This window comes from Neovison vison, chromosome 11 (assembly GCF_020171115.1).
Source record: "Neovison vison isolate M4711 chromosome 11, ASM_NN_V1, whole genome shotgun sequence".
NCBI classification, from domain to species: Eukaryota; Metazoa; Chordata; class Mammalia; order Carnivora; family Mustelidae; genus Neogale; species Neogale vison.
The window spans coordinates 65,770,686-65,794,869 of NC_058101.1; the positions used below are offsets into that span (position 1 = coordinate 65,770,686).

At 60.5% G+C, this 24,184-nt stretch overlaps 1 protein-coding gene across 4 annotated transcripts in view; it reads left to right on the forward strand.

Moving 5' to 3' along the window:
• The window catches only part of SH3TC1 (SH3 domain and tetratricopeptide repeats 1), a 47,704-nt gene that overhangs the window by 1,487 nt on the left and 22,033 nt on the right, over nucleotides 1–24,184 (forward strand). For 3 of the 4 annotated variants that reach the window (XM_044267860.1, XM_044267861.1, XM_044267863.1), the window contains exons 2-7: nucleotides 17,753–17,965; nucleotides 18,930–19,004; nucleotides 20,848–20,975; nucleotides 22,132–22,237; nucleotides 22,980–23,126; nucleotides 23,719–23,929. In XM_044267860.1, the coding sequence (XP_044123795.1) occupies nucleotides 17,800–17,965; nucleotides 18,930–19,004; nucleotides 20,848–20,975; nucleotides 22,132–22,237; nucleotides 22,980–23,126; nucleotides 23,719–23,929 (833 nt within the window). In that variant the 5' untranslated portion in view covers nucleotides 17,753–17,799. Of the gene's footprint in view, nucleotides 1–17,752; nucleotides 17,966–18,929; nucleotides 19,005–20,847; nucleotides 20,976–22,131; nucleotides 22,238–22,979; nucleotides 23,127–23,718; nucleotides 23,930–24,184 lie in introns of those variants that run through there. The other variant, XM_044267862.1, reaches the window with a different exon arrangement.

Below are 24,184 nucleotides of genomic sequence, written 5' to 3' on the forward strand. Positions count from 1 at the left end.
AGATGTCCCTGGTTTGCGATGACTTTCCTGAGGAATCCTGGCAGGTGGTCCGTGTGGCATCCCTCCGTGAGGACTGGTCTGGTTATTTCTCATGATCCGTGGGGGATTATGGGTTCTCGGCTGGGGGAGGGGTATAAGACCCCAGGGGCGCAGTTCCCGCCGCCCCATCAGGTCAAGGGCACATGCCATCAATGTGACCTTGTCACAGCGATGGTGACCTTGACTCCCTGGTCAAGGTGGGCTTTGCCAGGTTTGCCTGTCCCCCAGTCCCCCTCCCGGCTCTCCCATGCTGTGCCCTTAGCGGGGAGGTCACGGTGACCCGCACACACCTGGGGACTTGGGGGGGCCCTCTTGAGGGTGGCGTGTCCCTGTAAGTCACTGGCTCTCCTGCTCAGGACATTTATCCCTTCTCCCTCATTTATTTGGTCATTTATTTATGTTGGATAGACTCACATACTAATTTTATACTTTGGGTTAGAATCTAATACTGATTAATTTAGTTGCTCAGATGTTTCTAGCCTTGGTCGTTGGGAGCTCTTTCACTGGCTCCTCTGTCCTTTGGCACACCCCATGTGTGTGATTTCATTCATTCGTTCATTCATTTATTCACTTCATTTCTTGCTGGCGCCACTGGCCAGGCCTGTCGTGTACCTTTGCTGGCCTAGTCCTGGAGTCAGCCATCCTTCCAAGGGTCCTGGTTCCTTTAGTCGAAGAATGGTCTTAGGAAGCGAGATCTGTGTGCACTCTGAGTGTACCTGTTGCTACCTGGGTCTTTTGGACACCGATCTGCGAGTATGAGTATACTAACCTATGTGTGTGCATCTCTAAGTTGGTGGCTGTGTGCATCTGGTTCGGGCGCGCAGGTCTAAGCACTTCCCCAGGTAAAATGTCTTCACATCTCATCCGTCCCCATGGGGACCGTTCCGGTCCCCTCTCCTTCATTCCCTCTGGCCCTGAGACTTGGCTTTCACATCTGCCCTCCATCTACTTGGTTGTTCAGACTCCTGCTGCTCCTCACGCATGGGAAGTGTAAGAATTCGTCCTCCTGCCCTGTGGGGGAGCCGGGTGACCAGCTGGAGCCCAGTGCAAATGCGTGGTTCCTTTTGGCTGTTTCCGTGAGGCTGGCTCATGTGTGGGTAACATGGTCCTCATCGTGTCACACGGCCTGCATCCCAGTGTCCCCTGACCTCCTGCACCCACGAGGCTTTGTGCCGCATGCTGCATGCTGCCGTGGTCCTTGACAGATGTGTGATGTCATGTAGCCGCTGCCACTGTTCCGTTGACCGGTTCACTGCCTGCATAATGCCCACACTTCCCCTACTCAGCCGGCCAGTGGGCACCCCCACCCCCGAGGGGCTGGCTGGAGCCTCATGATTGGACAGCTGGGTGTTTTCCAGGTGCTGCTATTAGGAGGAGCTGGGACCCCTTGTAGTGGGGGCAGTAGGCGGTCCCGGGCTCTGGAGGCCGTGCTGCGGGTCAAGGATGTGGTTTTCTAGGCCCTGGTGGCTCCGCAGCCCTCAGGTCACGCCCTTCCACCTGCCCTCCTCAGTCTACCACGAGTGTGCAGACAGAGGCTGAGTGTTGCTGACCCAGGAGGAGACGGAGGCTCCTGGGGCTCATTCTGCATTTCTCACTGCGGGGAGAGAGAGCACAATTTCACCTCTTCACATCCTGGGTCCTCACTCCTTCTCTGTGGAATGCTGGGTCCTCTCTGGCACGGAGTAGGGCCGCATTGACTGGGGCCAGCTTCTCAGGGGCCATTTCGCTAAAAAATGCCGTGGGGAGGGGGCCCGGGCCCAGCCCAGCTCTGAGCCAAAATCAGTGACATGTTTTGTTGGTTGAAAATTCGAAGGAAAGGGGGCTGGGGAAAACACCAGACGGATCCCGACGGGAACAATGTGCTCCAAAGACGCACCTGGCTGGAGCTCCTCAAAAGTAAGGTCCTGAGAAGCAAGGGCATTCAGATGGGGTGATGCCTCCATGCTCCGGGGGCAGACAGGAGGGAAACACAGACGCACTTGCACGAAGCGTGGACCTTGGTACATAAGGACGGGTCCGTGTTGTGCACCAAGTGTGATAAACGTGCCACAGGAGCGTGACGCCATCATTGCCTCGCCTGCCACGCCGTCTGCCTTCCCCGACCCTTCCACACTCAGTTCATGTTTGTCTCATGCCTTTCTCGTGTTGACGCTGGGCTTTAGCTCAGGGAGGAAGAGCATAGGGGTGACGTGCCATCCGCATCACGTCACAGCAAGGATGAGGCCAGTGGCTGCTGGCGTCGCCCTGATCGCCAGGCCGAGCTGGCATGTGTCAGGCCCCACGGAGAACGAGGCTTTCCTGCATGTCCACACGGCGCTCCCGGGGGTGGGGCTTGTGCTCCCCACTGGAGGATGGAGAGGCAGCGTGCGTTAGCTGGAGTTTTTCTGCTGGCAATATATGTCTCCTCTCCATTTGCTTAGATATCAATTGCTTACTTACACTAGTATGGACTTCTGGGTATCTCTTCTGTATTTCAAGTTATAACCTAATACTACTCTCTTTCTGTGCTCTGAGCCTCTAGCTTTGGCCACTGGGAGCTCTTCGCCGGCTTCTGTGTCCCATCATTGTGGGGGTCTATCCAACCATCTGTCACTTATCCCACCCTCCCTCCCACCTCCTACCAGGTGGCACTACAAGATGCTCCAGGCTTGGTGTTTAGCCCCGAGGGGAGTGTATGTCACATGCCAGGACCCAGCTCAGAGCCCCCTCCTCCAGGCAGTCTTCCCAGCTGTCTCCAGGCAGGATCCCGGTTGTCTGGTGGCCCCTGGCTCTCTGGTGCTGTCTGGTTTCCATCCATTTTCTGGGCTGTGGTCACCCATAGGCTGAGCGCTCTGGGGGCAGGGCCATCTGATACGTGCTTGCCCCAGCGCACGGGGCTGGTAAGTTCAGGATGGGCAATGTGGCTAGTCCCCCACCCCTGCCCTCATTGAACAGCAGTGACAGTAGTGTTCTACTATGTGCGACCCCACTCTGCATGCCAGGAGAGGCTAGAGCCCTTGAAATTTTGCCCTTCAGCACCCCTGCATGGTAGCACGTGGCCAGCGTGGGAATTCACAGGGCGGGCATGCAGGGTGGCTGGACAGCAGAGCTGCCCTCTGTGAATGCAGGAGGGTTTTGCTAGGGAGAGGGAGTGGAGGATATGCCCATCCCACAGTGAGTGAGGAGGACCCTAGGGCTGGCACCCAGGCTGCTGCCAGAGCAGTGTCTCGGCTTGTGAATCCTCGCAGCTGGGCAGCTGGCGTGGGAAGGGTACAGGTGGGATGTCTGCGGGTGAGGGGCAGCGGGGCAGAGCCCACAGGGCAGGGCCGCGGAGAGGAGGCGGAGACCCTGACCCCACCTCTCCCATGTGGGTCAGAGGGCAAGAGTGCTGTGTCCCAGTCCTGCCAGGCGCCTTCCCAGGCGCTCCAGGTCTCACCAGCCGAGGCTAGGAAGCTCACTGCCCGGCTCCAGGCCTGAGGGCTTCCCTCCGGCCCGGCAGCCTCCCCGGAGAGCTGGGAAGAAGGCCAGCGCCTGGAGAGTGGGCAGCTGGAAAAGTCAGCATCTGTCCAACTTACCGCATCAGAGGTGTGTTGCTCAGCGGTCTGCCCCCTTTGTGCCTTTAGACAGGTGGCCCTGTACCTGTGGGCTGGTGTTCAGTGTCCTGTGGGGTGTGGGCCGCCCCCACCCCCTTTATTGACCCTGTGTCTCTGTCATTAAACACATTTGTGTAAGGCCCAGCTATGCCCCCAGGTGCTCCCAACGGTGCTCCCCAGAGGTGCTCCCTCTGTGCTAACCAGGTGATGGTGTCTACAGGGACCCCAGTCACAACGCCACGGGCTCTGGATGCTCCAGGATTGCAGGAGGGTGGGCTTGTGTGCTCAGGGCGAGGCTGGGAGGAGGCAGTGCTGAGGGAGATTGTGGGGAGTGGGGGTCAGAGCCTGGCGGAGCAGGTGACCGGGAAGAGGGACATGCGGATGCGGCCAAGGCTGGAGGCTCCGTTGTCAACAGGAAGAGGGGGCTGCTGGTGCTGGTGACTGTGGCTCAGGGGAAGGTGGGGGAGCTGTGGGCAGTGCGGGGGCAGGTGTCCAGTTCCCCTCCCAGGGGAATGCCCTGTGGCTCCAGCTCTGCTGCCAGGTCTGAGATAGATGGCACCCTGGACTGATGCACGCAGACAGGAGGTTCTAGAAGTCCTGACTGGCGGGAGCTCCCAGGGCCGGTGTAGACAGAGAGGAGTAGCAGGCGCAGGAAGAGGAACACCAGGAAGGGGGAGGAGGTATGCAGTGGGGTCCTGAGGTCAGCTGGGCTGAGGAACCTGGGAGGAGAGGGCTGCTGGAGGTGAAACATGAGGGAACTGGCTGTGTAGACGAGGCTGGTTTTGAGGGGCCATGGGTGGGTGAGGCCAGGCTGAGGAGGGAATGAGGAGGGGAGCTGAGAAATGGGAAGCAGCCAAACAGACCCCCTGAATGTTCTCAGTGACCTGGGGGCTGACAGTGTTCCTCTTCTCCGCCTCAGCACTGCCCGAGGGGAACTTCCAAGGGGCCTGCGGAAATTCCCACCTCAGACCTCCACCCAGCCGCCTGCCTTGACCTGGGCCTGGTTTCCAGGGAGATGGGTCCTGGCCGGGAGGACTTGCATGCCCCGGGAGGCTTGGGTTGGGTTAATGTTTGCATAAGCCTGGTTCCAGATCCCCACTGCCTGGTGACTGCGCTGTGGAGAATGTCCAGAATTCCAGCCCAGAATTCCACCCCGGGGCCCACCCAGAGTCAGGAATGCTGGTGCTCTGGGGACTGAGGTTCTGCGGGATCGGGGTGTCCCTGGGGTCTCATCTGTGAGCAGGGGTGGCTGAGACCTCTTTACCCCATATCCTCCATGCTGCGCCCTCTGGGTCACCCCATGACTCACAGCCAAACAGTCCAGGGGGCTGGATGTGCCTGTCCGTCAAAGGGAGAAACTCGGGTGCTCCTGAGACTGGCCACTCCCCTGTAGTAGAGGAGGGCCCCCCTGCGGTGTGATGGGAGGACACGCTCCCAGGGCCTTGCTCCCCGGATGAGCCGTGAAGACAGCCTTTATGCATTTCTGACCAGCTTCCTCTGAGGACCCAAGGTGCCTTATTGGGGATGCTGAGAAGGGACACCCCTCCTCTGAAGGCTCTGTTTCTGGCCAGGTCAGATGAAGGAGCACAGTTTGGGGGACTGCCCGGCGGATATGCCCGGGCACCTGGCCAGCTCTCGGGCCGGCCCTGCCCGGCTAAGGAGGAGCTGCTGCACCGCCGAGTCAGCGGGTCCCTGGCTTGAGGGCGCCGCCTGTCCTGATGGCGTCGGATGACCATGACCCGGGCCGTGGCGGGGGTGTGGGTGTCTTCAGTCCTGGTGGAGCTCGGGAACTGCTGACAGCTTCCTACAGCCCTGTGCCCCGGCCTGGGGTGACCGTCTGTCATCAGAAGCCTGTTTGGTCCCAATATCCTTGTTTTGCAAAGTGTAGTTCCTGAAATCTCGGGGATTAGAGCTTTACTCGTCTTCGGGGTGGTTTCAGCCACTAAGGCAAAAAATAACAAACACAGACTGAGTCTCGCTGAGCACGGCCCCCTGTTCTAGCCCTTTCTGTGTGTCTTGGGGCAGCTGGGTGCCAGGACCCAGGCTGGTGACCTCTGTCTCTGTCCCCAGACCCCGGCGTGCTAAGGACAGGCATCTCTAGCCCCACCTTCCCGGTTCTGTAGATCCAGGCGGGGTTCAGGGAAGTGCGCATGCACCGTGGAAGGTCTGAGGCGGTCCTTTGCGTGTTTGCCTGTCTGGGAGACGGCACTAGGCCGGGTCACATCGGTATCTCGCAGATGTGGAACCGGAGACCAGGACAGACGATGGGGTGTTGCTTAGCGTGGACCATGTGGACACAGGGACCCGCTTTCCTGCAACCCTGGGGGAAGGGCCTTCCCTTTTCGCATCTTGGTTTCCCATCTGTAAGCCTGTTACCCAATCACCCATCTTTATGTCGTGCTCATCTTCTGTGCTCTAAGCCCTGGGTCTTGCTGATCCATGACAAGTTAGCTGTCTGTGTGTGCAGTGACTGTTGTAGGCAGGGTGGTCAGCAGGACCCAGCTCCATGGAGTCTATCCTGTGCTAGCCTCAAGCCCGTTCCCGTCCCTGGCACCAGGGCTGGCCTCCACCTCCTCTGCCTGAACCTCTGTATATCCCAGTCCCATTGCAGCAGGGAATGCCTTTGAGCGGACTCCGTCCTGCTTTGGTGGGTGAATCCTGAGATGCTTCCCAGAAATCCCCACCCCACCCATTCTCTAGAGCAGGACCCACTAGAGGGCCGAACCCAGCCTGGGTTTGTCAATAAGATTTTACCAGCACACCAAGCCCCTGCTTGTTGATCGTTTTGGGGACTGCTGCCTCCTTGGCCTTGTCTGTTCAAGGTATCCGGGACCCACCCAACAGCCCTTTACAGAAAGCGTAGCCACTGGGCTCTACACTTGCCCATGTGGTCCTCACTTGGCTCTACTGCCCAGGGCCCCAGGTGAGTGGGGAGTAGTCACATAGCCCACCCCACCCCCCACCCTGAGGGTCTGCACATTCCTAAGAGTCAGAGTTCTGGCCAGCTGTGGATTAACCCTTAGGGCAAGAGTGTGACCCAGCCCCTCCAGCTTCCATGGTGGAGCAGGATTGTCTAGGTGGAGGTGGGGTTTACTTGCTCTTCTGTCTGGCCCTGACCCTGGGAAGACCTTTACACCCCCTCTGCTTAGGTCCTCTTCCTCTGAGACTTGGCCCAGAGGCGTCCACCTCCAGAAAGCCTTCCTTGATTTCGTCCTCCTCTCCTTTCCATCCCAGGCTTCCCTTTGCCACTGCAAGGATCGAGCTACATCATCCCAGTCTGTTTCCAGGTCTGTCTCCCCAACTTGTCTGCGAGTCCTGCATGGGTGGGGACCTGGAAGGCAGAGCTCAGACAATGGAACCAAGATCATGGGTGGTGGGGAGAGGTCCGAACCCCAGAGAGCAGAGCTATCTCAAGGTGTGGGACCAGGAGGAAGGAGCCTGAGCCATGTGCCAGGGAGGCCGTCGGGGGATCCCAGCTGGGTGTCAGGGACGCCTGGGTTGTCACAGAGAATCAGGGGTGCTTTAAGAGGACACGACAAGTTCAGAATCGCCTTTTGTCTTCATTTGTCTCCAGTGCTTGCTACCTACCCCCTGAGGTAAACAATAAAAATACGCAGAGGGAGGAAGGTATTTCTCAGCCCCTACATCTGGCCCCTGCATTGCAGCCTAGGGCTCTGTCCCTACTGAGTTGGCGTCCAGGTCTGAGCTGGTGTCCAGGTCTGAGTCAGGGTCGGGGTCCAAGCTGGGGTCAAGGTCTCATCTAAGGTATGGGTCTGAGCCAGTGACTGGGGTGAGGGTCCGAGCCAGGGTCTGGATCCGAGCTGGGGTCAGGGTCTGAGCTGGGGTCCAGGTCTGGATCTGAGCCAGGAGCAGGGTCTCAGCTGTGGCCTGGTTCTGAGCCAAGGAATGGGTCTGAGCCAGTGTCTAGGGCCCGGGGTCTGAGCAGAGGCCAGGGTCTGAGCCGAGGTCTGAGCTGGGATCCAGGGTCTGAGCCGGGGTCTGGGTCCGAGCCAGGGTCAGGGTCCAAGCTGGGGTCCAGGGTCCAAGCTGGGGTCAGGGTCTGAGCTGGTGTCCAGGGTCTGAGCTGGTGTCCAGGGTCTGAGCCGGGGTCTGGGTCCATGTCTGTGGTCCTAGTTTCTGGCAGGAGTTGCCTCAGGACTCTGAGGAGGAGAATGTCTGCCTGTCAAGGACTAGATTTAGGGAGAAGGAGGGGCCCCTATGGACACTTGGAGAATGCCCTAGAAGATCCTGCAGAAGGCTTGGCTGAGGGCTTCAGGGCTGTACCCCTCCCAAGGTGCAGACTTTCCCAAGGGAGGGACTCAGAACCGGTTTGGGGACTTTCCAGTGCTTCCTGGGGTGCATTCATCTTGAAGGAAGCCTTTAACTGTCTTCCACGCAAAAGATGCTGAGGAGACAGGGACCCAGAGTGGCAGTGTGGGTTTAAGGGAGCGCAGAGTGCCAGGTCCCCCCTTGAGGAGGCCTTGTCCGGGGGATCCTTGTCCCTGTGGCTCTCCAAACCTCCGTTTCCTTGCGTGACGCCCTGAGGCTGCAGGGAGGACGTGGCCAGGCCAGCCTCCTGTCCTGACTGTGGGCTCTAGCTCGCGGCACGCAGCCGCCGTCAGTCCCTGGGCCTCCGCAGACACACGTGCTTTCCCTGTGATGGTAGCCGTGCCCGCGGTGCCTACACTGGCTAGAAAATGTGTCTCTTGCCTTTGTCCTGGGAAGCCATCCCTCTTCCCCAAAGGTGCCTGTTCCTTGGCCAGGGAAAGAGCCTCCCTGGGGTGGTTTGGTGGCGTCCTCTGCAGCGCCCTCAGGGGGACGGAGAGGCTGCCGAGGAGGAGGGCATGAGCGGAGAACCCTGGAGACGCTGAGGCTGTGGACAGCCGGGCAGCACCCACACGGGCCCGCACACCCTACAGTTCAGTGAGACGCCACCCGTCCCTATGATGGGCAAGAGACCACGGCCAGTTCTCTCTCTCTCTGAACTGCTGCCTGAAGAGAATTAAAATCAGGGTTTGGTGCTGGAAGATACAAGGATCTGATTACAGCGAATACTCCAGACTCGGATGGGACTTGCTCACCAGAGCTCCTGGGAATTGGGCTGTGGTTTCTCAGGCTGCTTGTCTCAGGCCTTAGAGACTCGGGACATCTCCTCTGGCGCCGGGAGAACCTGAGACCCCAGCTGTGTGCAGGTGCCGCGGGGTGGAGGGGTGGACCTGAGACCCCAGCTGCTGGCATTGCCCTCGGGCGGGTGACCCTGGACAGTGGCCGCCTCCATACCCATCTGCCTTGGTCCAGCGGATGGCGGTAAGACTCACACTGGGAGGGCTGTAACCCCTGGATCCAGCATCTCCTTGGCAAGTGACGATTGGAATTTATTACAACAGCCGTGCCAGGCCCCAGAGGTGTTGCAGGTGTCGGGAGGCACTCAGAGTCCTCCAAATCTGATTCCGCTGTCTACACGGGGCAGAGTGAGGCCCAGGGAGTGATGGGCTTTCCCAGAGGGACTTAGGACTGGGCTGTTTGGGCCTGCCCCATGCCCACCCTGTAGTGGGGACCCTGGTTTGGAAAGTCCCGTGGCCTAGAAAGCACATGTTCTTCCTCCGGAAGGCTCTTGGGGTGCACTTGCAGAATGTGGGTATGCCCTGGAATTGGGGTGCACAGTGCAGAGTCAAGACCCTGGCTTGGGGTGTGCTGTGTGGATTTGGGGTGCGATGTGCAGAGTCAGTGCTGGGCACAGTTGGGGAAGCCCTTGGAAACTACCCCCGGCCTGTGGCCAAGAGCACAGCTGTGGAGACAAACAGGATACAGGGTCCTGGGCCCCCAGCAGGGGACAATGGCCAAGAGAGGAAATGTGTCCAGGCCCTTTTATGGATGTGGAGCTCATCTGGGACTTCTTTCAGTATAATTTCCAGAAAAACAGAGAAGAAGCCAGGCATCTCGTGTTTTGCACATTGTGGGGTTCTGAACGTGGGCTGAAGGTCCCAGCTCACAGACAAGGGACGGAGGCTGAGAGGAGCAGGGGCTCCTCCCTCCTGCAGTGGGTTGGAGAGGTGTCTTTGCCCAGCTTCCACCTATGGCCCCCCGGGCCCTGCCCCGCCCCAGGGCTGAGAAACCAAAACCCCAAGGTCCTGTGGCCAGCACAGCAGAGCTGTCTGGCAAGGTGCTGTGCCTGGACGCAGGTGCCCACCTCCCCACACTGCAGCCTAAGCTCTTCCCTCCAGTGAGCTGCCCAGAGGGTGGTGGAATCGGGGGCTGGGGGAGGCTGTGGGCCCATCTGCAGGTCCCAGGTGCCAGTGCCAAGGGGGCCCGGGGCACCTGTGTCTGGAGAGAGGAGGCAGGCTCACCCAGGAGAATGCCCCCAGCGGGAGAGCACCCACCCTCCAGAGAACATGCAAGAAATCCAACTTCTGGTCCTTGCGAGGGGTAGGGCATCACCGTTTCCACGGCTGTGAAGACACAGGCTCAGGGAGCGGGCTGCACAAGGCTGGAGGCAGAACTGGACTGGAGAGGAGGGTGGGAGAGGGAGGGGCAGGTGCCTTCCAGGAAGGGGTGATGAGGACTTACCCCCCCAGAGGAGCTTCGGGACAGGGTAACTAGACCTCATTTGCCCCTACCCCGGGCCCTAAAGGTGGGCAGGAGGACGGGGCTTTCTGAAGGCCAGCAGGCCGCTGAGGCTGAGGGGAGCTGTGACGGGTGGGCAGGAAGGTGGACAACAGCATTCACGAGCCACCCTGTCCTCCACCCACTTCCCGTGCCCATTGGCATCTGGGAGTACGGGGCGGGATGGTGGCCCCACAGGTGTATCCATGGGAACCTCCAGACATGATCTTGTTTGGGAAAAGGGTCTCTGTGGATATAATTAAGGTAAGGGTCTTGAGACAACATGGGCCCCAGATAGAATACGAAGGAGAAAAGCCACAGGGAAGGTGGCTGGCTGCTGATGCGGGAGACGGAGTGATGTGGCCAGGAACCCAGGAGCGCCCTGGGGCCCTGGAGGCTGGAAGAGGCGGGAAGGACCCTCCTGGAACACCCAGAGGAAGCATGGCCTGGCCCACACCTTGGTTTAGAATTCTGGTCTCCAGACTGGGAGGGATTAGGCCTGGGTGACTTTAAGGCTCCCAGTCCGTGGAGCTTTGTCCTGGTAGCCCCAGGGCATTGTCACAATGACCGTCACTGCTGTCCTTCAGAGAGACAACTGCTCCCACTCCATGGAGGGGACAGCCCAGCTTTGAGTGGCCACACCTCCCAGTGGAAAAGAGGAGCTGCCAGTGGGAGCTGCTGCCCCCGGTCTCTGGAACCCACTGGGTAGCTTCCGATTGGCCATGTTAGTCAGCTTCCGGTTATGGGGATGGTGAAAAAGTCCTCCCCGACCCCTGGATCCCTCTTTGTGGTCTCCATGCAGTGGGACCTGGCCAGGCTGGGTGTGCTGGGGGGCCCAGGTGTTAGGCCTGGCTTTGCAGATGACCTGCTGTCCTACCCCCGGGGGGGGTGGCTTGCCTGCTCTTGGCCTCCATGGCCCGCTCTGCCCAGTGAAATGCCTGGGCTCCAGCCCTGTGGGGAGGGAGGGGACTTCAGGACTTTGGGGCAATAGCGCATGACCCCAGGATGGGCAGCGTTGTGTCACCTGGAGGCAACTTAGCCTGGAGCAGTGGTTTGGCCCCACGTCATTCCTGGTGACTTTTTTACCTGGAGGAGTGTCTGGTTGTCATGGGTGGGGTCTGAGGGGTGGCCTGGGACAGACTGGCATCTAGTGGGCAAGGCCAGAGATGCAGCTGGGATCCCAAGTGTGCACAGCAGCCCCTCCCCCATGACAAAGAGGCATCACCCACGTGTCAGTGGTGGCACCCTTAGTACCCTGGCCTGAGGGCTCAGTGTCTGTCAGACTTGGTTCTGGGCCCTTCTAGTCATCACTGGCCTTGGGCATATCCCACGACTTCTCTGACCTCGGTTTCATGTCTGCAAAGCAGTCACCTGAATTAGAATTAGAGATTTTTCCTGGTGTTAATCCAGGCTGTGTGTGTATGCCTGGTCTGTCCCACACAGGATGGAGGAGGAGGTCACTGTCCTGCTCCCGATCCCTGGGGCTGGGTCGGAGCTGGGCCCCTGCCTCAGGGAGGGTGTGAGGCTGCCCGTAGTTCATTTCCTGCTTGTCCCAACTCCCTGGAGCCCAGAGCCCTGGGGGGGGAGGGGTCCCAGGCCCAGTAGGAGGTCAGCAAAGCGGGGTGGGGTGGTGGTGGGAGTCTGTGATCTGAGAGGCTTCTGTCCCTGGTGGGCCAGTAGGCGGGAGCAGCACCTGGACAAGGGAAAGGGGTGCACATGTGTCTGTGTGTGCGTGCACATGTTTGTTGTGTGTGTGCAAGTGTGCGTGCATGTGGGCATCTTTGCATGTGCACACGTGTTGTATCGTGTATGTAGCACATGTGTCACGTATGAATGTTGCGTGTGCACACAAGTGCCATGTCACACACATGTGTATATGCGTATCGCGTAACAATGCTGTGTGTGGTGTGTGTGCACACATGTGTTGTGTGTCGTAAATGTGTATACACGTGTGTCGTGCATGAGTTGTGTTGTGGTGTGTGTGTGTGCCCGTGTATCGTATGTGTGTGCACCAAGTGGAAGAGGAACAGAGTAGAGCTGAGGGTGGCTGGGCCGTGGGGCGGGCAGCTGGGCACTTCCCCAATCCTGGGGACTGGGGCAGGAGCCGGGGTGTTCCCTGGCCTCTGTCTCCGAGCTGGTGGGGGCTGGGCGGTGGGTGGAACGAGGCCTGGAGCCAGTCCAGGGAGGAGCTCAGGATCTGATGGAGGTGCCCTGGGCCTGCCTCTCACCACCAATCCCAGCTGCGGTGCAGGGAGGAAGTGTGGCAGGAAGCAGGGGGTGGTGGTGGCCGCTGCGCAGCCAGCCTGGCCGTGGGCGGCCGCCGCCTGTCCTGGCTGCCAGAGACAGCCGGTAGGGCCAGCCAGCCAAGAGCCGGGAGTGGCCCCCCGGGGGCTTGCCATCCTGCTGCCTCCCACCCGGCCGGGAGCTGCCTCTGGGGAGTGGGAAGCAGGTACCAGGGGGCGCTGGGGCAGGTGGGACAAGGATGGTCTGGGCAGGCATGGTCCGTGGAGCTGGGGGCTGCTGCGCAGGGTGGCTCGAAGACTAGCCTTCCACTTTCACTTTCTTGAAGACTCTTCCGCTTCTTGGGATGGTGGGGAGCAGAGCTGAAGTCTGGGGAGTCCGGAAGGCTGTGGGTGCCCGGGAGGAGACCGTAGCCAGCCGACTGAGCCCCTTGCTTCTGTGATCTGGCTTGACATCCCCCGCCTTCCCGTGGGCACTCAGCGTGTGCCAGGGTCTGGATGAGGCGCAGAGCCTAGCCAGCAAGAAAGGAGTGGGCCCCCACCCTGAGGAGGTTGCCACATGGGGCAGACACCCCAACGGACAGCACGAGACAGCCCAGGGCAGCTCTGCAGCTCTGACCTGGCCGGTCTGAGGTCACCACCCCAGGGCCTCTTTTCCGTCTGCTGTGGGGATGCAGGGGCACCAACCAGATGGGTGTAGGGGAGGATATGGACCCAGGACTTGTCATGTCAGGCCCTGTGCTGTGTACATGCTCCCAGAACACCACTGAGACCCTCTCTTGGCTTCCAGGCCCCCCCCACCCCACCCCTGCCAATGGCCAGCTCTGTCTGTGGCAAAGTAGTATTGTAGGGAGTAGGTAGAACTGGCTGGTGCTGGGAGCTACGGCTGAACTCCTGGTGGGAGGCCAGGTGGGGCCGAGGCGGGGTGCCTGCAGGGTGAGGGCAGGCCCTCCAGCCTGTGTTGGAAGTCCATCTGAGCCCCCTGGGGGCTGTGTCCCTGGGGCAGCTCACTGAGCCTGGGAAATGGGCACAGTGGTGTCCCCGCCCACAGGTCATCAGGAAGATGAGATGGACATGCTCAGTTAGCACCTGAGGGTAGTGGCTGTCCGGTGACGGTCAGGACCACTGTCGGGGACCAGGACGCATGATGTATGGTGCGTTGTGTCTCCATGATTCTCACAGGATCATGCCAGCTATGTAGGTGAGGTCCACCTGCCCCACCCCCCGCCCCGCAGAGGAGAAGGCACGGGGGTCGCAGGTGAACAAGTGTCCCCAGGCTTAGCACGCTGGGGGGCTCACGGTGATGGGAATTGGCTGCAGGGGAGGGTCCTTCTCTCCTCTTCTGGCTCCTGGGGCTCTAGGCGCTCCCGGGCTCCTGGCCACACCCCTCCATCTGGCCTCTGTGGTCCTGTGGGTCCCCCGCCCCATGTCCCTCTGTGTCCCTCCTCTCACAAGACATCGACACTGGATTAGGACCCCCTCCCCACCGGTGCAGCGTGACTCATCCTAATGAGTCAGATCTGCAAAGACCCCATTTCCAAGTAAGGCCACGTTCCAAGGTAGCAGGATCTGAGGGGATACCATTCAGTCCCAACCAGTGGTGACCAGACGACCCCCTAGAGGTGCTTCGTGGTGAAGTAGACAAGGCCTCCATGGGCCCACGAGGTATTGGTTCTGTATGAGCCCGTGAGGGCTCCGATCAGAACCCCTGCCCCCAGACCTGCTCAGGGCTGGAACGGTACTGCCTCTCCCTTCGTGGAACCCACACATGTTCGGTCCCAGCTGTGATCTGGAGTGCCTTCAGTGTAGTCTGTCGACCTCGTCATGGGGCAGGCATGTTTGCTCTCACGCTCCTGGTGGGGGTGGGGGGGCAGAGTGAGGCAGAGAGAGCTCTCCCAGACCTGTAGGAGCGCAGCTTGGTGCTCCTGAGGTCCCAGGACCCGGGGCCTGGGAGGCCAGGCCAGGCGGTTACAGGAACTGGCAGGGAGGGGACTATTCCTGCACAGATTGGGCCCACTTCCTCATCTCGCTGGGGACTAGGAAGTCCCATACTGAGATTGTCGCTGGGGCCCGGCCTGCTCAGGCCCATCATCGCTGGGCAGGTGGGAGGGTCTTCGAGCCGGGGAAGCCTTCCCTTTCCTCAGGAAGCTGTCTGTGAGGCAGTGGGGAGCAGAGCCGCGGGTGGGACTCAGGCACTGATAGGCCAGTCCTGACCCGGGGCGGAGGCGGGCAGGACGAGCAGCTGCCACAGGACGGGGCAGGATCCTGGGAGATGCCTGGCTGGCTGCTGGGGGGATGTGGCCCGGCGGGGTGGGAGGCTCAGACCGCCTGTGTGGGCTTCTGAAGGGAAGAGAAGAGAGAGGGCAGGCTGGCCTCCCAGCCCTTGTGCATCCTGGCCCCGACACCCGACTGTGGCTGGCTATGTGCGAGAGCCTCGAGGTCCGGGATCCCAATGGGTGAAGCCAGGAGGGAAAGCACCACCAGGTTGGGCTTGGCTGGAGTCCGGGGAGGGCGGCCAGCGCACAGAGCTGTGTCCCAAAAGGTGGTGGGGGTCTTCAGTGCTTTACGAACATGTAGACAACCCAGGGACCAGGGCGTGCAGGGTGCCAGGGCCTGAGTGACATGTAAGCCCTTTGACAACGCTATGTGAAGAAGGTTCTGGGCATCTGTGGTTCCGACAGGCCTTCTTCCCCTGGAACAGGGAGCAGCCGCCTTGCCCGCTGCTCCCTGGGCCAGGCAGCTCCGTTGGAGAGGAGCTACTAGCCCAGCTGTGTGTGGGATCCCCTGCGTGTTCCCAGCGGTCAGGTGCCGCCTTCTCCCCACCCCCCACGCTGTGCCCCATCCCTCCGAGGGGGTTCCAGATCAGACTCAGGTCCCTCTTGAGGGTGGGGGTAGGGACTGTTGGAGGCATGGCTTCTGTAAGCCTTGGGGGCCTCGGGCTGCTAGGGGTCTGGACAGCCCGCTTCACCCCAGTTTCTCTGCAATGAGGGGCTGTTTGGGACCAAGGCTGTGGGAGGGACACCAGATTAGTTCGGTCAGAAGCACGGGGTGTCCTGCTTTTGCAGCTCCCAGGGCCACTCCAAGTTTTCTGTCTCTTTCTTGTCTTTTTCATTTGGATTGTAGAAGCGATCCTGACTTGTGATGGGCTGAAAAGCCGGCCTTGCCAAGCCCAGCAGTGATGATTCTAGACACTTAGGGGAGGCTCCAAGGGGCTACCAACTGAGCAAAGCCCCTGTGGGTTGAGGCTCCCCCAGGTCCTGTCCAGGGAACCCAGGAGGTGAACTCAAGGCCTGAGCGGTGCCCCTGGGACTCCTGCTGGGGTCCGGTGCACAGAGGCTTTTGGGACGGGAGGACACAGGTGGCTGGACTGGGTGTGTCTGGTGCCAGGCAGTGGCTCCCACGGGACCCCTGGCCTCAAATCCCCAAGGACCAGGAAGGAGGGTGGGCAGGGGGCCTCGATACTGACCCTGTGTGCCCTGTCCAGCTTGGGAGGAGCAGACGGCAGGAGGGATTGGCTGGCTCCCTGGGATCAGAGGGTTGGGAGTCTGGGGGTCTGGGAATCCATTGTTGCTCTGCAGCTGCCCAGCTATGTGGCTGCTTGGGCCACCTGTGCTTTGCCTGGTCAATTCTGAGCCCTTGGGACAGTCGGAGCCAAGGTGACCTCGGGCCTCTGGCTGGCTCTGCCCACCCCACCCCCACCCCCATTCTTGTGGCAGTGAGGATGGCCACCTGTCAGGCCCTCTGCACGTGGTCTCCATGGCCCCCAGGGGCCTTGCTGACTGCCCAGCCCCCTCCCCTCTCTTCCAGTGTTGCCCATCACAGAACTCACCCTGGACTAGCAATGGCACATACAGGAGGTGACAAACCTCTGTGTCTGAGGCTCTCTGGGGACCTGGTCCATGTTCAGTTCTTGGGGGAGGTCTGGAGGGAGGTGGGAACAGAACCAAGGCCTGGTGGGGGCTGTCCAGGCTCTGTCTTGAACTGTGTCCATCATGGGGGTCTGGCTCCCCACCATCCACCAGGATGGGGGGTGGCCAGGAGGAAGCCTGATTTGCTTCTGGGTTGGCATTGTTGTCCCCGGAGAGGGAGCCGGAGGGTGCCTTCCTGTCCCTGGGTGCTCCGTGCAGAGGGAATCCCTGCCGGGCTGTCCTGGGTTTGGTTTGAAATTTGAGAGCTCAGTATCAGGGCTCGGGGGGCCCACAATGAGGGGGCTCCCTTGCTTGTGCGATCTAGCTGTACTCTTGGCAATGTTCTGGGCAAGCCAACAGGACCATCCCTTGTCTTCTCTGTCCCTGAGGCTTCTCCTGTCTCTGGCTGCAGCAGGAGGTCTGCCCCTGCCTTCCCCAGCCCTGGCCCCCCTCTTGCCACCTTTGCCTCCGCCCCCACCCCCACGTGTCCCATCTGAAAGGGGATTTAGTGTTCTGTGTCCTGATTGGTGACAAAGCCCCAACCCCAGGAGCACGGTCTGTGCATCTGTAACAGCCTCTCGTCTCTGACCCCATAATGACCGCTCTCTTGGCAGTGGGCAGTGGGGGGAGGCGCGAGGGCACCCTGGAGTGGGGAGCCATTGCCCGTTCTGCCTCATTCTGCCTCGGCCACTTCCTTCTTCTCTGCCATCCGCCACCTGCTTCCTTCCCTCCCTGGACGGCCCTTCCTTCCTGACCGTGGCATGGGTCGGTGTTCCGGGGCCCTTCTGGAGCCCAGGCCTCTTCCGGTGGGTGAGGCAGAGCCCTCTTGAGCCAGCTGAACCCCGGGGGTGGTGGTATAGGTAGCATCGGGACCTCCTGGGAACCTGAGACCAGATCACAGCAGAACTGGGGCTTGTGGGAAATGGAACTAGATGGAAGTCTCCGGGGGTGAGGGGTATCTGTTCCAGCTGGAGCAGGACGGGACGTGTGGTGGGCCTGCTCATGTCTGAGGCACCTGGGTGTCCCCCGAGGACTTCTGCTTGGTTCCCATGTCTGTCCTGCATTGGTGGGAATGTTCAAGCAGCCGTAACAAGTCAGGCTCTGAGCTGCTTCCTGGGGTTCGTGGGTGACCGGCCTGCATGGCTTCCAGCCACTGCACCTGGGCAACGCTGGCCCGTGTCTCAGAGAGAGCCTGTGGCTGGGGCTCATCGTTGCCGGAGAAGCAGCGACAGACTCACGGCAGAGCTCTGACAGACGAGCAGAGGACGGCCTGGCGAAGGGGAGGGCATCTCTCCTCCCGACCCCAGCCCTTGTGGCAGTGTTCTCAGGCACCTGCCTGTGTTCCCGGGGAGGCCTCCCTGCTGACCAGCACCATGTCCTCTTCCCTCAGAGGCCAGGGAACATGCGGAGCCCCCGGTGCTAAGGCCACTGCCGGGCATGGAGGGCCCAGTGGAGGAGCCAGCCCCGGAGGGGAGAGGGCCCACGGCAGCACCCTTGGGAGGCAGCGGTGGTGGTGGCCACAAGGTCCCGAGAGTGGCCATGAGCGCATCGGTCGTCTGGGAGCACGCAGGGCCCGAGGAGGCCAAGGCTGTGGTCGGAGGTGGTGAGTACAGTGCACGCCATCTGCCCATAGTCCCACAGCCCACGAATGGCACAGGGTCTACACGGTCAGTGGGTGTGTGGGGACAGACGCCTGTGCCCAGTGAGTCACAGTGAGGGACGAGGGCCCCAATAGTGTTTCTCCAGGAACAGGAGTGTGTCAGTGATAAGAAAACCAGCACGTCAAAGGAAGAGGGTCCAGAAAGTTCTGGAAACGAGACCCCACCCCATCCCCCAACCCCCCCCCACCCCCGGCCAAGAGGGCACGTGACTCCTCAGTGAGTGACAGGTTCAGACGGGCTGAGACACAGCCCTGTCAGCCCTAGAGCCAGGGTTCCTTCTGGGCTGCCCCCTTCCGTCTGTGGTCAGCAGACAGTCAGCAGACGGTCAGCGGCAGGACAGCATCCCCTGAGCAAGTCCACATCTCTGTCTCCAGACATGTAGCAAAAGTGATTTTGCGGGTGGGGTTAAGTGAGAACCCTAAGATGGGAAGGTAAGCCCAGGGTCCGAATTGGAGACCTTGACGTTGGCCTGGCTTCCGGCTTGGAAGGTAGAATCAGAGCCACAGGCCTCACAGCCACAGAGCCTCAGACTCCCCTGAGAGCTGGGGACATGCTCTCCCCACAGAGCCTCCAGGAGGCACCAGCTCTACTCATGCTTTGGTTTTAGCCAGCGAGATGGTTCCCGAATCCAGCCCAGCAACACAACACACTGGTTTGTTTTCAGAGGCCTGCAAGCGTGGTCTGTTAGAGCCAGGGAGACCCTCACACCCCCTGTGTCCTCCTTGGGCCTTTGTGACCTGGGGGCAGGGGACGTGAGGGGTGGGGTTTTGTACTGGTGTGGACACACCTCGTTTCTTCCAGATTACCGGGGGCATTATGCCCTCACAGCCCAGAGTTGCCTGTTCTGACCTTGACCCCACTGTGCTCCGTTGGTCTGACCTTGACCCCCACTGTCCTCTGTTACAGATGCCACTCCTCCCCCTGGTGGCTCCGGGCCGGCTGCTGGGACCCCTCCAGTCCAGATGGGTACCTACCCCACAGGTAGACCTGCGCGGGCATCACAGAGTGCGGCAGGGTTTAGTCTGGGCGGAGCTGTGAATGCGGGATCCCTGGGTGTGCCCCCTTCCCACTGCAGGTTCAGGAATGTCTAGTCCCCAGACCCCCAAACTGGGGATCACTGTGGGGGAGGGGAGGATGCTAACGTGAAGATGGCCAGGTCCCGCGCCCAGGTTCCGATTTGGCCTTGCTGGGAGATAGGGCCCAGGACTGCACTTCCACTGGGGGCCTGAAGGCCGAGTCCATTGCCCCAGAGGCTGGGCCACATGAAGGGGCGAGACTCTGGGCAGGGGTCGCATGTGGGACGTGTGGGAAAACCAGACCAACCAGCTCACTGTGTTGTGGGCGGGCTGTGGGGGGCGCCAAGAGAGGGGCAGGGCCCCTGGGAGAGGTGGCCAGGACAGCGTCTGGGGAGGGGGCTCCGAGGATTGGCAGCATTTCTGTATGGCACACACGAGGGGAGGCAGCTCTGTGTGATAAAGGAAGATGGGACTGTAAGAAGCCCCCGGACCCTGAGACCCCACTTGCGGCCCCCAGCGGTGGTGGCCTAGAAACCCCAGTGTTGCTGGCGGTTCACCTTGGTGTCGACACCCGCCTGTCTTCCCACATTCCTTCCGGGGACCCGGTGCTGCCTGTGGTCACTCACGATGACCAGGGGGTATTGAGCAAGCAGCAGATTATTTTGGGTCTGAAAATGCCGCCCGCCCTCTTACGGGAGTAGGAGGCGTCATGTCTCAGAACCAGTTGTGAAATGTTGGGCTTGCTTCCTGCTGGGGGAGTGAGTCTGATTCCAGACTCCAGAGGTCTCCATACTGCCCTCCTCTTCCTCCTCCTTGGTCTCTTTCTCCCCCCTCCTCTCTCCCTTCCCATCTCTCTCCTCCCCTTTCCCTTTTCCTGCTCCCACTCCCTTCTTCCATGTCCCCTCCACCCCTTTGGAATAGCTCATGCTCTGGGGCTCTCAGTAACACAGTTGGGGGTCCTCTTAGGGGGCAGGGATGGGGGTGGGCAGGGGGCATTTGAGAGTAGATGTGAACTGTAGAGCAGCCTGTTGGAGACCAGGATTTGTTCTGGAAAGAGTGCTCCACATGGACCACGTGCAAAGGCCCTGGGGCAGTGTGTGTTTTAGGGGGAGGGATGTCCTAGAGAGCCTGGAGCGGCCCCAGCCTAGAGGGGAGGGAGAGAAGAAGTGATGGGGGCAGAGTAGAGCCAGAGGCTTGAGGCTGTGCTGGTAGGAAGGTAGAAAGAGCTTGTATCTTACTATCCCTGAGCAGGAAAAGCCTGCATCCATGCCGCCCAGTATGGGAGCCACACAGTTTATATTTTCATTTAACTTAAATAAAATGAAAAATCTGATTGCCACAGTTGCACTGGTCATATTTCCAGAGCTCAAAGGCTCGACATGGCTGGAGGTGGCCTGGGAGGGTTGAGAGCGGGGCGTGCAGCCAGCCAGAGCTCCCTGTAAGGGAGCCCTGGGGTTCTCCGTGGACCAGAGGACTGCGTGGTGGGAGGGCAGGGCCTGGACAGCTGCCTGGGGCAGACCTATAGGACCTGGGCCTGGTTTTGCAGTTCACGGGGGGACTCGGGTGCTATGTGGTGCAGGGAGGTGTCCTTGGTCTGAACCAGGTGGGGCTGGGGGCCCCTTTGGAAATGGGAACGACAGGGTGGGGTTGGGGTTGGCTTAGGGGACAAGATGGTGAGTCCTGGGACGCCTGTGGGTGATCTTCTGGAGCTTGAAGGCCCCTGTCTGGTGTGGTGGGGAGGTCGGGGCTGGAGGTCACAGTGATTCTGGTGGCTTTGCTGAGTGCTGGCTCGGTGCTGCCCCTCCCAGACCTGACCTTGCAGCTACTGGCCGTGCGGAGGAAGACGGGGTTGCTGGACCCCAGTCTGCAGCAGACCGTGAGGAACCGGCTCCGCCTGCTGGAAAATGACAGCCGGGAGGTGGCCCGTGCACTGGGGGTGAGTGCGGCTTCCCGGGGGCCTGGGAGGTTGGAGGGGGTGGGGCCCTTTGGAGGGGCTCCAAGGCTGAGAAGGGGGACAGAGGACGGGGTGGACCTACGAGAAGGGCCCTTGATGCCCAGGCCTCTGTTGCTGAGGGGCCAAGGCCACAAAAAGGGAGGACGCCCCTGGAACTCACCATGTGGTGGCACTGTGATTGTCCCTGGCTATTCTCCTGGATGTCTGGGTCAGGGAGCCACTGATCACACCTGCAGATCCAGCCACACGTGGCCCGTGGTGCTCCCAGGGTCTCCTCTCTTTCTCCGTGCTCCCGGCCCTGCTGAGATTCTTAATGTCTCTGTCATGGGGAACGGAAGGGATCTTACTCTGATGATGGGGCCAGGCCCCTGTTGGCCTCTGCACAGTGGACTTTCAGGCAGGACCATGGCCAACGAGGGGGCTGGGCTGGGCAGCCACCAGGTGACCTTGTAGTCAGTCTGTCTGACCTTGGCCTCTGTAAACCCAGTTTCCCCAGCCACCCATCAGGGATATTTGGTGAGGTGCGGATCCTGCAAATGGCCTGGGAGTCTCAGCCCAGTTCTCTGCTGCGGGGCCGCCCTGGGTGACGCCAGGCCAGGGGCAGAACCCCAGCCATGCCATGTACTAAGGGTCAGACCCCAGATAAGAAACGTGGCCTTAGTTTCCGGTCTGTCAAGCAGACCCCAGAGTAGCACCCTTCCCTCGCACATGTACCCTGTGCCTTCTAAATGCTGGTGTTCAGTTCATGCCCGATCGTCCCCCAGGCGTTCATGGGATGGAAGTCAGAGGAGGGGGGCGCTGGAGTTCAGACAATCCCCGCATCGGTGCTGTGGGAAGGGCTGGGAGGCAGGGTTGGGTTGCACAGGGCTAAGAGCCCAGCCTGCTGGGAGAACCTGCTTGTCATGGAGGGTGGGATGGAGCATGGAGCCCCCAGGGGCTTCAGGAAGGAGCAGGGCATGGGGCATGGCACAGGCACTGGGGAGCCATGGCTGGCTTGAGAGCTCGGGTCGTAAAAGAATTGGCTCTGGGCTTCCACCCCTGCCTGGTCACCTGTGCAAAATGTTTCTGTTGTGCGGCTCTGTCCTCTGGGTGATCAGATGCCCAAAAGTCCCCACTCGGGACTGTTTTTTCCCCTTAGGAGTTGTCAGCCAGGCTGCTATCTATCCACAGTGACCAGGCACGGATCGTGGTGACCTTTAAGACTTTCGAGGAAATCTGGAAGTTCTCCACCTACCACGCTCTTGGTAAAGTGGGGCCCCTCTCAGAGCAGTTGTGGGAACTCCTCTCAGAGGACACTTGTCACACACTGACCAGGCGCTTACTGTAGTAAATCGGGCTTTAGCCAGGGATGGCTCACACGGAGCAGTGGGACTCGGGAGTCCGTGCGCACCTGCTCTTGGGGAGCGATGGTGTGACGGGAGGGGGGGCGTGCAGAATCTGTGCCAGAAGGTGGGCCGCCTTCCGAGTCCTTCCCGGGCTGAGCTGGGTGCAGGACTTTGCATAGCCAGACCCCGAGGGAGGCTGAGCTCAGACCCGCTGAGCACAGACATGGTGGTTTTCAGCCCAAAGAGCTTTCTTTCTAAAGCAGTCCCGTCCATTGTGCGGCATCTCTGGGGTCTGGCTGCATCCTCTGGGGAACTGCTCCAGTACCTCGGTCCGAGGCTGGGAGACTGGAAAATAAGACTGACAGTGTCTTGAGTGTCTCGTGCTGGGCCCGTGCCAACCCCCGGCGCATGTGCTCGCCTTGAATGCTCCTGCCCCATCTTGTGGGTGAGGAGACTGAGGGTCATTCAGGTGACTTGTCCTTGTCCACACTCGCCAGGACACAGGGAAGTCCAGGCTGTCTCCCATGGTCACACACAGCCCTGACGGTCAGACCTGGGGCCTGTCTGGGTTGTAGATGTCCCGTGAGTCCCCGAGTCAGAACAGGGCTCCCCAAGCCTTAGCTTTGGAGCCTGCTGGTGACTTGGCCCATCTGGCCCCCAGGCTTCACTCATCACTGCCTAGAAAATCTGCTCGTGGACCAGGCCTTCTGGCTGCTCTCGCCTAGTGAGGACGAGGAGACAGCTGTCCGCGTCCACGTGGACCAGGAGGCCTTGACACGGACGCATGAGAGCCTCCTCGCCCAGGAAGGTGAGCACTGCATGGAGACGGAGACATCGGCTGGCTCCACGCTCTGCGGGGGATGCCCGGTGGGGGAGGGCCCTGGAGGCTGTGGTGCACCTGGGAGGACTGATGGGGCCTCATGCAGGGAGAAGTAATTATGGGCGACCCAGGCCTTGTTATTCTGCTGTGACGACCTGATCAGGCTCCCAGGGAAATAATAGTGGAAGTGCTTCTGAAGAGGCATGCCCACCCCGAGGTCCTGACCTGAAACTGCTTTGAGTGCCAAGGTGGCCTCATCCTTGGGTGCAGTTCAGCAGCAGATGGAGCCCAGAGCTGCCTGTCTTAGCCTGGCCTCAGAGAGGAGGAGAGGAGGCCAGGCTCCCAGCAGAGGTCCCCACACACAGGATCCCGGAGATCGCAGGTTGGGGCCTTCAGATGGGGAAACTGAGGCCCTGAGGGTCTGAGGCTGGGGAAGGCATGCGGATCATGTCTGAGCAGAGCCTGGGGCAGGGGGAACCTGAAGCAGGGCTTCCTTCACACATGTCATCTGGCAGGACGGGCGGATCCCACCTGGAGGACTATCCAGCCACACTGAAGGACGCTCTCTGTCCCTCTAAAGGTCCTTTCTTCGTCTTGTGTCCTGACCACCGTGTGCGGGTGAAGACCAGCCCCCAGGGTGCAGGGAGCGGCCCCCAGGCACTCAGGCGAGCCTCTAGGGTTCTCCAGGGAGAGGCAGTCCCGGCAATGGACCCTTCTGCTCCTGGCTCCGGCACGTCCTCTGAGAACATGGCAGCAGCAGCCGCTCCAGAAACTTTGATTCCATTTCATCAGTAGGTACCGACCTTTGTTTCTCTGCTTCCTGCCCCTCCCACGGGTTGTTGGCTCATGGAGACCCATGTGTGCTCCTGTTCTGTGGCTCCTACTGTGTGGCCGTGGGCTCCCACCTACATGAGGAGGCTGCCGTTCCCGGATGGAGCTGTGTGTGCAGGAGGGTACCGTACAGAGCTCTTGCTTCATGTTCTGGCTCATTATTATTATTTTTCTAAGTAGTCGGCTTCATGCCCAGCATGGAGCCCCACACGGGG